A 16,366-nucleotide genomic window follows, 5' to 3' on the forward strand; every position below is an offset into this window, starting at 1 on the left:
GGCTGAAGAAGTGGAGTCTCCTGAACATCCATAGACACAAACGCTGAAGGATTAAACGCTGCGGATTTGATGAACATTTATATTATTAGTTCAAACTCTGAAGACTCTGCGTCGCTTCGGCGGGGTGCTCACAACAATTCAGCAGTAAAAAACGTCCTCATCTCCAAATTCATACATCCAATTTCTTTATACCCTTGTCCCTCAGTGGGGTCGGGAGGGTTGCTGGTGCATCCCCAGCTAACGTTCCGGGCGAGAGGCCGGAACGTTAGCTGGGGACCCTGGACGTGTCGCCAGTCTGTCGCAGGGCAACACAGAGACACACAACCATACACACACACACACTCACACCTAGGGGCAATTTGGAGAGGCCAATTAACCTGACAGCCATGTTTTTGGACTGTGGGAGGAAACCGGAGAAAATCCACGCATGCAGAAAGACCGGGGCCGGGAATCGAACCCAGAACCTTCTTGCTGCAAGGCAACAGCTCTACCACTGCGCAGCCTCTCCAAATTCAACTTTTTAAAAAACTATTTACTTGCCAGGTTAGAGACGCACTTCTGTCAACATGTAAAAAAAAAAAAAGATTCAGACAATGTTTGTCGGTAATATCTGAGTGTCCATGTTTCCACAAACCCTCCATGTTCCTCTCCTTGGGCTGCCACCTTATCGTGGTGGAGGGGTTTGAGTGTCCCAATGATCCTAGGAGCTATGCTGTCTGGGGCTTTATGCCCCTGGTAGGGTCACCCAAGGCAGACAGGTCCTAGGTGAGGAACCAGACAAAGCGCAGTCCGAAGACCCCTATGATGAATACGAACTTTGGACTGCGTTTTCCCTCGCCCGGACGCGGGTCACCGGGGCCCCACTCTGGAGCCAGGCCTGGAGGTGGGGCACGATGGCGAGCGCCTGGTGGCCGGGCTTTTACCCACGGAGCCCGGCCGGGCTCAGCCCGAAGAGGAGACGTGGGTCCCCCTTCCGATGGGCTCACCACCTGTCCGAGGGGCCAAAGGGGTCGGGTGCATTGTGCTATGGGCGGCAGCCAAGGGAGGGGACCCTGGCGGTCTGATCCTCGGCTGCAGAAGCTGGCTCTCGGGACGTGGAACGTCACCTCTCTGGTGGGGAAGGAGCCGGAGCTAGTGTGCGAGGCTGAGAGGTTCCGGCTAGAAATAGTCGGCCTCACCTCGACGCATGGCTCTGGTTCTGGAACCAGTCTCCTTGAGAGGGGCTGGACGTACTTCCACTCTGGAGTTGCCCACGGTGAGAGGCGCCGGGCTGGAGTGGGCATACTTGTTGCCCCCCATTTGGGCGCCTGTACGTTGGGGTTCACCCCGGTGAACGAGAGGGTGGCCTCCCTCCGCCTACGGGTGGGGAGACGGGTTCTGACTGTTGTTTGTGCTTACGGGCCGAACGGCAGTTCAGATTACCCACCCTTCTTGGAGTCCTTAGAGGGGGTACTGGAGAGTGCCCCTCCTGGGGACTCCCTTGTTCTTCTGGGAGACTTCAACGCTCACGTGGGCAATGACAGTGAGACCTGGAGAGGCGTGGTTGGGAGGAACGGCCCCCCCGATCTGAACTCGAGTGGTGTTCTGTTATTGGACTTCTGTGCTCGTCACGGATTGTCCATCACGAACACCATGTTCAGGCATAAGGGCGTCCATATGTGCACTTGGCACCAGGACGCCCTAGGCCGCAGTTCGATGATTGACTTTGTCATCGTCTCATCGGATTTGCGGCCGTATGTCTTGGACACTCGGGTGAAGAGAGGTGCGGAGCTGTCCACTGACCACTACCTGGTGACGAGTTGGCTCCGGTGGTGGGGGAGGAAGCCGGTCAGACCTGGCAGGCCCAAACGTGTGGTGAGGGTCTGCTGGGAACGTCTGGCGGAGTCCCCTGTGAGACGGAGCTTCAACTCTCATCTCCGGCAGAACTTCGAACACGTTCCGGGGGTGGTTGGGGACATTGAGTCTGAGTGGACCATGTTCCGTACCTCCATTGCCGAGGCGGCCTATCGGAGCTGCGGCCGCAAGGTCGTTGGTGCCTGTCGCGGCGGCAACCCTCGAACCCGTTGGTGGACACCTTCGGTGAGGGATGCTGTCAAGCTGAAGAAGGAGTCCTACCGGGCCTTTTTGGCCTGTGGGACTCCAGAAGCAGCTGATAGGTACCGGCGGGCGAAACGGCATGCGGCTCAAGTTGTCGCTGAGGCAAAAACTCGGGCGTGGGAGGAGTTTGGAGAGGCCATGGAGACAGACTTCCGTACGGCTTCGAGGCGATTCTGGTCCACCATCCGGCGTCTCAGGAGGGGGAAGCAGTGCAGCACCAACACTGTTTATAGTGGGGATGGTGCGCTGCTGACCTCAAACACTATCGTGGCGCAAAAAGTGGGTATGCAGCGCATGCAACGCATTGGGCGCTGCACCAGAAGGGGCGTCAAAACCCCGTCTGGAGGGAGCAGCGCACCGATGTCTTGGCTTACACACTTCAGCGCGTCCTTTCGCTCCTTCACCTCGCGCACATAACCGGGTAAATGTAGCGAGTTTTACCTTTCACGTGTCTTCGTCTCGGGGCGGAGGGGGTAGAGCGAGCTTATGTTTTCTACGCTCCATCACCCTGACGTACCTTCCTTCGAGGGAGGAGGGGGTTTATGTTTTCGCATCCACCTGAATAATATGTAGCTGCGACCCTGTATCTTTTCAAACTAGACCAGGGATGGGCAACTCCGGGCCTGGAGGGCCTCCTGCAACTTTTAGATGCGTCTCTGCTTCAACACACCTGAGTCAAATAATGAGGTCGTTAGCAGGACTCTGGAGAACCTGCCTGCACTGAGGAGGTGATTCAGCTGTTGGATCCAGGTGTGTTCTACCAGGGAGACATCTAAGAGTTACAGGACACCGGCCCTCGACCAGGATTGCCCACCCTTGAACTAGACCATCACTTCCAGTTCAACTCCGACAGTAACGTCAGACACAGGACTAGCAGAGGCTACCGTTCAGCCGTAGCTTATGCTAAATTACATATCATGTTCATGCCGAACAACAATACAAAGCACACACGGTTGCAGATTTGTGACCAACCGTAGGGACAGAGCTTTCCTTCAGTCCAGGTATGGTGGTAAATCCTGCTGTTCTGTTGGTAGTTTTAGAGGAATGCCTGGACCCACGTTCTGTACCGCAGCCAACAGCAAAACATTTCCTTCTCCAGCAGCCATTGTGCTGCGGTAGCTTGGAATGAAGTGGGTGGAGGACCACTTGGGTTACCAGGTGAAAGACTGTGTTTGGCTCGGGGTTTGCTAGGTATAAAGTTGTGATGCATCAATTTAGAGGTTTCATGCAAAATATTAGTTTTGCATAATAGGAGACTTTCAATAAAATCAAGAAAATGATGTACAGCCCCGACCATCCTCTTCATGACAGGTTGCTCTTGGAAAAACAGTCTTCTGTCAGAGGCTTCTTCAAATTTGCTGTAATACAGACTGCTATAAGAGCTTTCCTGCCAACAGCCATCATTATCTACAATAACTGAAGAATTTGAATTAATACGAGTTACAACATTTAATTTCCCTTTCAGATCAATAAAAGTATTTTTGCATTTTGAATTAATTACATGATGTGCATTTGCTCTGTCAGTCAGAGTCCACATGTGGGTTTTATACCAAAGAGAAGGAATCCTGAACAATGGAGAGACAGTCTGGTCTCTGAGCAGCTGCAGAAAAACAACATCTCATCCTGGCTGTGTAAACCAGACAGGTTCATTAGGTGAGAGTTCATGAACACTAAGAATGAAGAGACAAAATGACCAGCAGATTATTGAGGTGATGATGATGACTTGTATATAGAAATGATGACACAGTTGAGATTTCCTGCATGAAACTTTAAGAGAGCAGTCAGTTGGACCTCAGTCGAGCGTTATGCTCACAGATGAATTTGTTCAGAAACTTATTATCTGCTTTCTTCCAGCTCTCTGAGGGGTTTTGTCTTGGAATCACCAGAGCTTTTGAACCCGGAGGGGCGGCCGTCTGCTTCATCCAGAACCTTTAAAACAGAAACATGAACCTCAGAACATAAAATAAAATCACAGCAGCTCATTGACAGCAAACTGATAACTGTCAGCATCTACATGTTTTATCACTATATAAATAGAGACGGATTTAAAAAGAAGCCCGACTAGTGATTAAATTAAAGGAGTTGTATGTACTTGCAAGATTTAAGATGTCTTTTGTTTTCACAATTGGATCTAAAACTGTTAATCTTAAACAGAAAATTAAATTTTTGACAAAACAAACTTTCCTTTAAATAAATATGTAAAATAAGTTAAACACTTCCGTCCATCCATTTTCTTACACCCTTATCCGATTGGGGCCTGATGGGTTGCTGGTGCCTATTTGCAGCTGTCAGGGGGCGAGAGGGCGGGGTCACCCATGACAGGTTGCCAGTCCTTCACAGGGCAACACAGAGACAGACAGGACAAATGACCAGGCACACACTCACACCTCAGGCGAATTTAGACAGACCAATTGACAGTTATATCTTTGAACTGTGGGAGGAAACCGGAGTACCCGGAGAGAACCCACACATGCACAGGGAGAACATGCAAACTCCATGCAGAAAGACCGGGGCCGGGAATCGAACCCTGGACTTTCTTGCTGCAAGGAAACAGCTCTACCAACTACAACACTGTGCAGCCCTCAAGATAAACACTTAAAATAAAATTACTCCAACAAATATATTTGAAAACGTGGAGGTAGAGGACATTGAGTCTGAGTGGACCATGTTCCGTGCCTCCATTGTCGAGGCTTATCAGAGCTGTGGCCACAGCGTTGTCGGTGCCTGTCGGGGCGACAGCCCTCAAACCCGTTGGTGGACATCTTCGGTGAGGGATGCTGTCAGGCTGAAGTAGGAGTCCTTTTGGGCCTTGTTGGCCTGTGGGTCCCCTGAAGCAGCTGATGGCTGCAGGCAGTCCAAGCGGCATGCAGCTCGGGTGGTCGCCGAGTCAAAAACTCGGGCGTGGGAGGAGTTTGGAGAGGCCATGGAGACAGACTTCCACACAACTTTGAGGCGATTCTGGTCCACCATCCGGCGTCTCATGAGGGGGAAGCAGTGCAACAACTGTTTGGTTGTTGCACTGCCTGGCCTGGGAACGCCTTGGGATTCCCCTGGAGGAGCTGGAACAAGTGGCCGGGGAGGGAAGTCTGGGCCTCCGTTCTTAGGCTGCTGCCCCAGTGACCCGACCCCGGATAAGAGGAAGAAGATGGGTGGATTGATGGATGGATGAAAATATATTTGATCCAAATTCAACATGAAATCCTTCTTTCAATGATGCAGTATTAAAATTATTCCTCCCTCTGAACAGATTTCTTCAGATTTCTGCGTTAGTAAACCAGGTGTTTTGTCTCGATCTCCCCTGATGTAACAATGACGACCCTCACCCATCCTGTTTGAGGAAGAACACTTCAAATGCCCTGATTACTGACCTCAATGCTTCATTGGATGCTACAATAATGGCCTAGTCCAAGGAAACTTCCAGAAGGTTCAGAGAAACCCATTACCATTAAGAGAAGCACAAAGATGGCAAATGACTTGAACGTTCATAGAGTTACAGCTGGAAGAATAAAACCCAACAATGAGAGACATATTTTTAGAGTTTATATGTTTATTTTTTGTTTGGTTTAATACCAAACAAAAATAACAGAGGGTGGCATCACGTGTTAAACGGCAGGACAGGCAACCTCTCAGCAGGTTTGCTGACTGCAGTAGTTACACAGGAAACACAGTTTTTGATCATGATCGCTGCGTTGCAGCAATTATGTGAATCATTTGGCTATACTATGTTAACACTGTAAGTGTGTAAGGCTTCAGATGAAAAGTTGCATTTTAATGGAGAGTGCCAGATTAATAAATGCTCTACAGTCAGTGGTGCAACTACACATTATTCAGGTGGATGTGAAAACATAGGAAGATTAAAGAAGCATGGAAAACATACGCTCGCTCTACCCGCCCTGCCCCGCCCCCTCCGAGACGACGAAAGGTGAAGGGTAAAACCTGCCACCTTTACCTCGAGGTGAAGGAGGTGAAGGAGCTGAAGGAGGTGAAGGAGCGTAAGGCGTGCTGAAGTGTGTGGGAAAACATCATCGGCGCGCCACCCCCTCCAGACGGGGTTCTGCTGCAGCGCCCCTTTTGATGCCCCCTCTGCTGCAGCGCCCCTTTTGATGCCCCCTCTGCTGCAGCGCCCCTTTTGACGTCCCCTCTGCTGCAGCGCCCCTTTTGATGCCCCCTCTGCTGCAGCGCCCCTTTTGACGCCCCCTCTGCTGCAGCGCCCCTTTTGACGCCCCCTCTGCTGCAGCGCCCCTTTTGACGCCCCCTCTGCTGCAGCGCCCCTTTTGACGCCCCCTCTGCTGCAGCGCCCCTTTTGATGCCCCCTCTGCTGCAGCGCCCCTTTTGATGCCCCCTCTGCTGCAGCGCCCCTTTTGATGCCCCCTCTGCTGCAGCGCCCCTTTTGACGCCCCCTCTGCTGCAGCGCCCCTATGCGCTGCAAACCCACTTTTCCAGAGGACGTTCCAGTAAGCAGACCCCCAGTAGCTTAGGTTTGTTTGCTTTCTTTGATTAAGAACAAGTCTAAGGACATGATAAGAAATAAAAGCATAAATATATTTAGTTTTTCCTTGTTCTTATACATGAGTTTCCATCAAGAAATGTAAAATTTTTTCCCCTATATTTTCTTCAATAGCTTCCATATTGTGTGCCACATTGAGTAGAGATCAGTGTGTAATTGCTGTACCAAACTCTATATATGAGATACATGCATTTTTATTCCATTTTGACATTTTTATTTTTGTTACCTATTTTTTTATGTTTAAATTTAGTATTTCTCTTCAATAGCTTCTAGTTCATGTGACCTATTGAGTCAAAATCAGTGTGAGATTCTTCTACCAGTCTGTACAGGTGAGGTACACTCACTTTTCCCCATTTTAGATGTTTTTACATTTTTTACATTATTTTATATTTAAAAAAATATAATTGGTGTTTAATAGTTCACATGTCATGTGACCCACTGACAATCAATCAAATTTAATTTTTATAGCATAATTCAGTAGCAAGGCATTTCAAAGGTTTTACATCATTACAAACACAAAGTGATGTAACATATAATCAACAATAAAAACATTACATTAAGATGTCAAAGTTGTAAATTGATTATGTTTCAAATACAGGTGGGTTTTTAGTTCAGATTTAAAGCCACTCAGTGTTTCAGCTGTTTTACAGTTTTCTGGAAGTTTGTTCCAGATTTGTGGTACATAGAAGCTGAATGCTGCTTCTCCTTGCTTGGCTTAATGTGGCTCTGAAGGTTCAGGTCGGAGTCTATCACTAGTTATAGATCTACAACTCTAGATCTATAACTCTAGACTGTTTGGATGTCCAAACAGAACAATGAACCCAATCATGTCTCACAGTCCACCAAGGTTTGGTTTTAGAAGAAGTCCTGGAAATCCTGGAGTCGTTGTCACTCAGTACATTTAACTCTTCTACAAGCTTGACAAAATATATTTACATTTCTACTTGAATTGTATTTTTAGGTAATAATTCTCACCCAAGAGTGTCTGCACGTCCATCAACCCAGGTCCACTTGCTGTTAAGATTTTGTAATCCCATCCAGTATCCATTGTATTGACCATGGTCTATGTGTTTGTTGACAAATTCCTGTGAACGTTTTTTTTTTTGATTATCATAACCATTCTTACTTCCATTCATGAATTTTCATAAACTTCCAGATTAGCTTTAAGCTGCTGTGGGTGGCGTTAGATTTTACCTGCTCCTCCAGATCATCAATTACAACCAAATCTGCTCGTCTGTCCTGACAGAACCTTCGACTTTGTTCCCAGGTCTTCCAAGGAGCTTTTTTGTCATGAAACTGGTAGCATTTTTTCTTGAAGAGAATCCAGTCTTGCAGGCACGGCTTACACCCTGGACCCATTAGACAAGGGGAAAGAACAGAAAGATATAAATAAGAGATGCTCTGATCAGGTTTTCTACTGCCAACTCTGATTCTGATCAACCTTGAGGGCCGATCACTGCCAATCACTTTGATTGGCAACAGAGGCAGGGCCTCACCTGTCATAATGGAAAAATATGACAGAATAATTAATATAGCTTTTTTCCCCCTGTGGTTTGTACTGTAAAGTTTTTTTTGATTATTTGTTTCTACAAAATCGCTGCATTTTCTAATTTTCCCATTCAAATGCTCAGAAGCGAAGCCGGTGAGGCAGCAGCGAGCCGAGCCTCACCTGGGATTGATCAACCTCTAGCTAACTGCACCGGCTGCCACTCTGCCACTTTGCTGTGGAGCATAGCACAAAATACTCTCTAAATTTCCAAGTGTCATCATTGAGTAAACAAAATTATTGAACCGCGGCAGTGCGGCTATGGATGGCATGTAAAAGAATTGTCTTTTTTCCCTGCAGCGTTGTCCGCATAGCAATATATTGTCTATTGCAATAGATTGTTTATTCAATGTTGCATGACTGTGTTTAAAGATGAAAAGCACTTTGAAATGCCTTGCTGCTGAAATGTGCTACACAAATAAAATTTGACTGACTGATGTATATATATATATATATACATATATATATATACACGCACACACAAAAGATATCCCTGTGTGTGTTTTTAATGTTTCTATAGTCAAAATAGCTCAAACAAAAATTTCAAAGGTAAAGTGCAGATAGATAATGGAGAGTGATTAAGATAAGCTACCATTCTAGGTAGAAGTGGCGTACCACAGGGCTCGGTGCTCGGTTCTCTCAAAAACAACAGTATTCTCTGAAATCAAAGCTTTACTGTAAACCTGTTACTAATGAATCAAGTTCTCTCCACCCCAGCCAAGGCGCTGGCTCACGTTGTCAGACATCAGCACTGTACCTGTGATAATAATGGTTAGCTATGTTTTTAACAGCTATTTATAACTGAAGATTATAACATTTAAAAAATAAAATGAATAATCCAGAGTTTCAAAGGTAGTGTATAAATCTAATCACTTTTGTTGGGGCAGTTGTCTTTAACTGAAAAGGTGTCAAACTTCTGGATGAATTCCAGAGTCTCCTTCAGCTCTTCTCTCTCTTGGCTCAGCTCGTCTCTCTCTTGGGTCAGCCTTTCCATCTCTTGGGTTAACTTTTCTCTAGCGTGGCTTAGCTCATCTTTCTCTTTGTACAACTGGTTCAGCTCATCTGTCTTTTGGCTCAACTGCTCCGTCTCTCGGCTCAGCTCCTCCATCTCTCGTCTCAGCAACGCTCTGTCTCCGTTCACTAGCTGCAGCGTAGTACTCATCTGGCTCAGCTCCTCCTTCTTTCGAAACAGCTCTTCTCCCACTTGGCTCATTCGGCCCAGCTCCTGGTTCTTCATTATCCTTCTTTGCTCGGTTATTTTCTTTTTTTCTGTTGTAAGATCATTGATATTTTCTTGCTGCTTGTTAATCTCTACGCTCACTATGAAAACACAAATTAGTCAGAAAGTCAGTGAATCCATCTGTATCAGAGGAGCATCAACATTTTCAGTTTCTCTCTCAGATCTTTTCAGGATGTCAGACAGTATTCTCAGTTTAGAACCAAAGAGCAGTAAACTGATTTAATATTTCAACAGTAGAACTGTTGCCCTGCAGCAATAAGGTCCAGGGTTTGAATCCTTGGAGTCTGTATGCATAAAGCTTACCAATGGACACTCTTGCCCAGTGACCAGTAGAAATACGACATCAACCTGCCCAACAACTCTGCACTGACAGCCAAGTTTAAACGGTGAATGTTTGGATGTTTAATTTTGTAATACTATGTTTTATATAATTTTACATTTATTATTAAAATTTTATTGCTATGTATATACGTGTGTGGTGCTTTTATGTCAGACGGGGGGGGTCGGTGTCAGTCTTTTCCCTTTACGACAATCTTACAACGTCCTGCAGTGTGTGGTGTGTTACTTTGTGATGTGATCTAAAATCAGGCATATTCATCAACATTGTCATCATCTTGGATCAATTACCGCAGCCTGTGGGGTTTTCCCTGACTGGGAGTGAGGACGCATGCAGCCTGCTGACTGTGACAGGTAGCCAATCAGAAAGCGCGGTGACGTAAGAACAGAGGGGAATCCCAAACAGCTGACATATCGCTGACATCGGAGGTGATATGTGAAAATGCTTATTATTATATGTAAAGGTCGTTATTATATATGTTAATTATGTCTGGTCATGTTTATTCAGTTAAAAATGTTAACTACGAAAAAACATAGTCACCTCCAAATCACAGTGCAGCAAATAGAGCGGCTGCTCTCGACTTTCAACCACCGCCTTTTCTTTTTCTAACGTCGTTTATCGCTTAAAATGACTCCACAAATTATCACTATTGCTTCTACAGAGTAATAATCACTGTTTGGTTATTCTAAATTCCCGCTATGTTGGGGGTTTTACTGAATTATCCTCTGGAATCGGGATGTTCGTGACTGGAATCGGTTCGTGTTGCTCCTGCCTTGGACACACGAACCGTTCGAACCTGTTGGACTTTATCAGCTCTGTGGTCACAGAGGTTTGGAGAATCGGCCGACATTCTTAAATCTTTCCATCTAAACCAGACTTAAGACTCACAAGCTCTACTCATCTCCTCTCGACCGCAGCCCAAACGCTCTGACTCTGGTCGCTATGGTAACATTTACATATCCCTTCAAAATAAGATACAGATGCGCCACAAAAACGAACATTTTACTCACAATAATGACTAACGGGAAGCCTGAGCTTGTTTCTCTGCAACAAGACGGTCCCATCTGGGAGTGATGAGAGACAATAACACCCAAAGTGTTGCTTATATCCACAGCCTGCTTGGTCTCTACGTGGTGAAGCAGCTTGAAGCTTCATTGCCTCATTAGCAGCCGGTCGCCGTATGTTACGCAGAGCGGCTTGTAATGTGGGACTCACCCACTGGTCCGGGATAAATCCATTCTCCTGTCTCTTCTCTGGGCCTTTTCCCCTTTGCAAAGAAACTTTCCAAAGACATCTGATCTGTTTCCTACTCATTTTGCTGCTTGTGGGCTCAATGTTGGCGCGCAAGTAACCGAGAGAATCCGGTTAAAGGATTTTCAAAATAAAAGATCCTCCAGACTCAAATAATAGAAAAAACGGAAATATTTAATTATTTCTTGCGCGGCCCGGTACCAATTGGTCCACGGACCGGTACCGGTCCACGGCCCAGTGGTTGGGGACCACTGGTTTAAACCTCTAAAAACTCGTCATAAAGGAAGATAGTTAAAATATATTGAGCTGAAATGAAACTCACAGTAGATAGCTGTTCCAGCTACCAGTATACAAAAAATCCCCAAACCCGCCAAATACATTCGAGACTTAAGGGATGATGATGTTTCTTCTTCTTCTTCTTCTCTTTCTTCTTCTGTTTCACCTGAAAGAAACAATGAACTTGTTAAGGTATAAGAGTTGTATTTCACCAGGGGGCCTGGAGGCCTGTAGAGGGGAGTTATTTTCTTAATGCCGGTTTAACAGGACAGGAAAACATGGAAAATCAGCTGTGACTCAGTGGTTTAGGTAAACACAACCAGCTGAGTCAGACCGGACCAGACGGCGCGAATGGAGTAGTGCCAAATACAGTGAGATCGTGAAATTAATGCAAAGTTTGGATATCGGAGCGATCGGTGGCATCCACTTCGTGATTTGTTTTTAGCGTAGTGGTTTCTGTTCTGTATATAAAGGATTACCTGAAGAATGAACGCGCAGCATTCAGTGGCGCTCTGTTTTGAGCTGGAAGGCGAAGAGGGGAAACCACAGCAGGAATCCGCAGTGCTGTGAGGATTGCCATGATGACGATGGCGGATCGATCATTCATATTAGCAACTGACAAACAGTATCAGAGACTGAGAGAACGATGAGATCCTGGCAGTCTGAGAGGCAGCTATTCAGAGACCCAAGCAGGGGAATAGCGGCGCTGCGCAGCTGGCAGGAGTCGATCACTACGGGGTGAGGTGGAGCCACTGCCCCAGCAGCTAGTAGTAAACAGCTTACAGCCACGGCTAACTCCAGGACCCCAGGTAGAAAAGCCTTTTCCCTATAGTCCAAAGGACCTTTTTAACCCCCATCCCCAAACACACAAGTATAAATTTTTTGGCATCTTGTTTTGACCCATGATGTTTTGTCAAAAATTACAAACGAATGAGAAATTCCCTTCATTTTCATGCTAATGTTAAAAAATTGTGCTGCTTGCAATATTTTTACATCAGTTTAAGAAATGTACGATATATATCGTCATTCTAAAGTATAAAAACCATTTGTTATGAATATTTGTTTTACAGTGGAAAAAACGTAACATTTTTCCAAATTGGGTTTTGTTTTTCTGTGACTCAAGGTCCAAAATGCAGCCACAGTGTCCAAACAAAAAACATAAGTGCAATAATTTACATATTGAGTCTACAGAGGCTGATAATCTCCCCACTCAGCTCGAAGGCCACTGTTGAAAATGTTAGTTTTATGTCAAATCCACATGAATTAAATTACAGAAACTAATTTTCTCACTGCATATTTGATTCATTTTGTCCAGCTGTAGATTCTAAGTCTCTGTCCAATCAGCCAGTTTTTATGTAGTTGTTACCTTTAATCAGTTCAGCTAATTAAATCCAAGTCTATGGAATATAAAATGTCACCAAAATCACTCCGTACCTCTAAAATCTTTCAGAAAATCGTAAAAGTGCAATGAACAGTACCGAATTGTATCATTTGCCATATATATATAGTATCGTAATCAGAATATCGTATATTGTATTGCATCACTACACCCCTAGGCTGCACAGTGGTGCAGTTGGTAGCACTGTTGCCTTGCCGAGAGATTTCTCCAATGATACAAAGAGATTAAGCCTCAAGGTTTATATGTGATGTAAAAAAAACACTGCAGCTTCTTGCAGAGGAAATAATAATGCATTACATACATTTGGGCAGTACTGTTACTTTTTAATACTCATAGAATATATATGGAGTCACTTACTTTCACGAGAATACTTGCGATTGTTACTCGTGACTGTAGGATAGGAGTCACTGCCCCCACTGTCGTCCATCCTTTAAAGGCAAAATCATAAAGATTCAGATTTTAGAAAATGTCCAACATCTGCTTGAATGATCTCAGCTGTAGCTCATAGGGAAGCAGGCAGGTTCCTCTTCTGCTTTTTAAAAGATGTCAGCGTTTGATGCAGCATCACAACACAAGGACAGTTACAAAGTCAGCCTTCTATCACCTGAAGAACATTTCCAGGCTTAAGGGACCAATATTGCAACAAGATCTAGAGAAACTCATCCATGTATTTATCTTTAGTTGTGTTGATTACTGCAACTGTGTCTTCACAGGTCTGACTAAAAAAAATAAAATCATTTGGACAGTTGCAGCTGATCCAGAACGCTGGGTCACTGTGCTGTAACAGTATAGCATGAGACAGATAACCTGTGAAAGAAATTGATCTCCACCTTCTCTGAGTGCTAACTACGAACAAAACATCAGAACCAGGAGCCGTGTCTTAGTACTGTCAATCCCAACCTTGTGTAGCGTTGCTCATTCTTCTCCCCCACTTGCTTTCTGTTAAGCTGCAGTTAGCAGAGAATTTTGTGAATGCTCAGTATAGTTAGCATGGCCACCAATGACAGTGGAAAAATGGTAAATTGTTTCTTCGCCATTAGCACACTGAGCAGCGAGTACATGAGGATTATTGACAGCACTAGGACCTTCCTCCTGGCTCTGATGGGTTGTTTTTGTCCACCAATCTTATGTACCTCAGAAACAGTCTAAAAATCAGACTGTCCTAAGCACCCACCTGTTTAGAGTTGTCTGTGATTAATAATAACTGGAACACTCATTTGACAAAATGTGATGTTTATTGCTTGTATTTTTTTAACCAATATGTTTAAAAATATATTTTTATAAAAGTTCTATACTGCAACTTTAAAAGAACTCAGCGTTTCAGCTGTTTTACAGTTTTTCCAGATTAGAGACGCATTAAAACCCGAGTGCTGCTTCTCCATGTTTGGTTCTGGTTCTGAGAATGCAGAACCAGAACCAGAACCAGAAGACCTGAGACGTCTGGAAGGTTGATACAACACAGCATGTTCGCCCAGGGCACCGAATAGGATCGGACCGCCTGTCAGTGTCTCTGTTACCCACTGCAGACCCACTGATTTGGGTATAAAGTATCTGTTACTCAGTGAAAACTGGAATCCGTTTCTTCAGTAATGGCGGTTACACTCAGCTTCTTGTGGGTTAGACTAAAATGTCAATAATTACAGTTTGTCTAGACTGTTACATATTATGAATACAATAAAACATGCTAATTAGTAGACATAAACTTAGCTTACACTAATAATAGAAATAAATCGCAATTTTAAACGTATAATTATCAAATCGTTTGAAATAAGATACGACATACCTTCTAACTATCTTCTAGCCTAAAAATCAAGGACGGATTAACCGTAAAGCTCCCAAACTTCTTCTACAAAGGCGCTAACGGTCGTTAGCTTTCATACTAACGGCAGCAAATAGTTCCGGCCCAACTTCTTCTACAAATGTGCTAACGGTGTAGCATTCAGAGTAACAGCGGTTAGAATTTAGGCTGGCGGCAGTTAACGGGCGTAGTTTCCAGCTGTCCCGTATTAAACATCATGTACCGTATTTTAAGTCAAACTGAAGTCTTCAGTTTTTCGTGTTTGACTGCAGCCTGCAATTTGTGTTTACAAACACTAGATGGCACTCCAACAAAGAAAATGAGACGATGCAGTTGCAAAAAGAAATGGGAACATGATAGTTTAAGGGTTTTAGTAGTTATGCCATAAAGTTTTCAAATGGACAAAAGGGTGATTTAATCTCCATGAAATCGTTCTCGTGGAGATTAACCTTATAATAAGCGTATTTAATAAATAAGCTTATTGAAAACTTCATTGATCATTAAGATTTAAGTAAAGCTTAATGATAAATAAATTAGATGCTTCTGAGTAAAAATGCGGATTGGTATTCCATTTGTTTTTAAATCTATTTACACTTTACTTGAAGTTGCAATCTTGCTTTTCAAACATCTTTCTTTTTACTGAGGTCACCACCAGCTGAAAAGATGTCTATATATATATATCTATATATATATATATATATATACACATTTTTTTTTTACATGGATTCAACTCAAATGTTGGCGAAATAAACAAATATTGTAGGATAATGTCACAGTTGAGCTGAACTGTATTTTGGAGATGCTGAGTTGGCAATCCTATACTAACGGTAGTTAGCAGTTAGGCTAGCGCCAGTAAACAGACACTTCAAATGCAGAGAAATATCTCAAAATACAATCGATTTAAGTAAAAACAAAAAAACTGACCTGAACTAACAAACACTTCTAATAGTGCTACATATTACTTGTGAACTTGACCCACCTGTGAAAACAGAAATCAGCTTCTTCTCTGATCCCAGATAGCCGAGCACTCCGGGGCGGAATAGCCGCCAGGACCGCTGTACTGACCAGCGGATCACTCCGCCTCCAGACAGTGTTCTATCACACAGCGGACCGCTGTACTGACCAACGGATCACTCCGCCTCCAGACATCACACAGCGGACCGCTGTACTGACCAGCGGATCACTCCGCCTCCAGACAGTGTTCTATCACACAGCGGACCGCTGCGCACGCTAGGTGGATGTGCACAACGTAGGCGCTCTTTTCAAGCCGTTCTTCGGCCCCTCATTGTGACGTATTGAATCCTTCAGTGTCAGACGGACAAATCCATCCATCCATTTTCTTGCACCCTTGCCCCTCAGTGGGGTCGGGAGGGTTGCTGGTATCTCTCCAGCTGGCGTACCGGGCGAGAGGCGGGGTCACCCTGGACAGGTCGCCAGTCTGTCGCAGGGCAACACAGAGACACACAGGAAACACAACTATGCACACACACACTCACACCTAGGGACAATTTGGAGAGACCAATTAACCTGACAGTCATGTTTTTGGACCGTGGGAGGAAACCGGAGTACCCGAGAAAACCCACCATGCACAGGGAGAACATGCAAACTCCATGCAGAAAGACCGGGGCCGGGAATCAAACCCAGAACCTTCTTGCTGCAAGGCAATAGCTCTGATGGACAAATTATATTTCAAATTTAACCTCAACTGATTAAAACGTTTAATTATCCTTTAATCAGTTCAACTGCATAATGGCAAGAAAAAATTTATATTTAATGCAAGATTATTTTTATTTTAAATTTGAAAATTTTATATTTTTCTTTTGCCAATCTCACTTTTCTAAAACGGAATAACGGAAAAAAAACACATGGTTTCTGACCGCTGACTGAACGGAGGCTTCCTGGCTGTTAGCCTTGT

The 16,366-nt window shown here is 44.6% G+C and overlaps 1 protein-coding gene across 1 annotated transcript; it reads right to left on the reverse strand.

Moving 5' to 3' along the window:
- Nucleotides 1-3,850: 3,850 nt before the first annotated feature.
- LOC103477544 (uncharacterized) lies at nt 3,851-15,590 on the reverse strand. Its single transcript, XM_008430702.2, has 7 exons — nt 15,431-15,590; nt 13,011-13,081; nt 11,301-11,420; nt 9,024-9,470; nt 7,799-7,953; nt 7,580-7,689; nt 3,851-4,026 (listed from the first exon to the last, which is right to left on the reverse strand). The coding sequence occupies exons 2-7, from the start codon at nt 13,078-13,080 to the stop codon at nt 3,879-3,881; spliced, it is 1,050 nt and encodes a 349-aa protein (XP_008428924.1). The 5' UTR covers nt 13,081; nt 15,431-15,590; the 3' UTR covers nt 3,851-3,878.
- Between the last annotated feature and the right edge of the window lie 776 nt (nt 15,591-16,366).

Source organism: Poecilia reticulata, chromosome 16 (genome assembly GCF_904066995.2).
Source record: "Poecilia reticulata chromosome 16, P_reticulata-male-v2, whole genome shotgun sequence".
Lineage (NCBI taxonomy): Eukaryota > Metazoa > Chordata > Actinopteri > Cyprinodontiformes > Poeciliidae > Poecilia > Poecilia reticulata.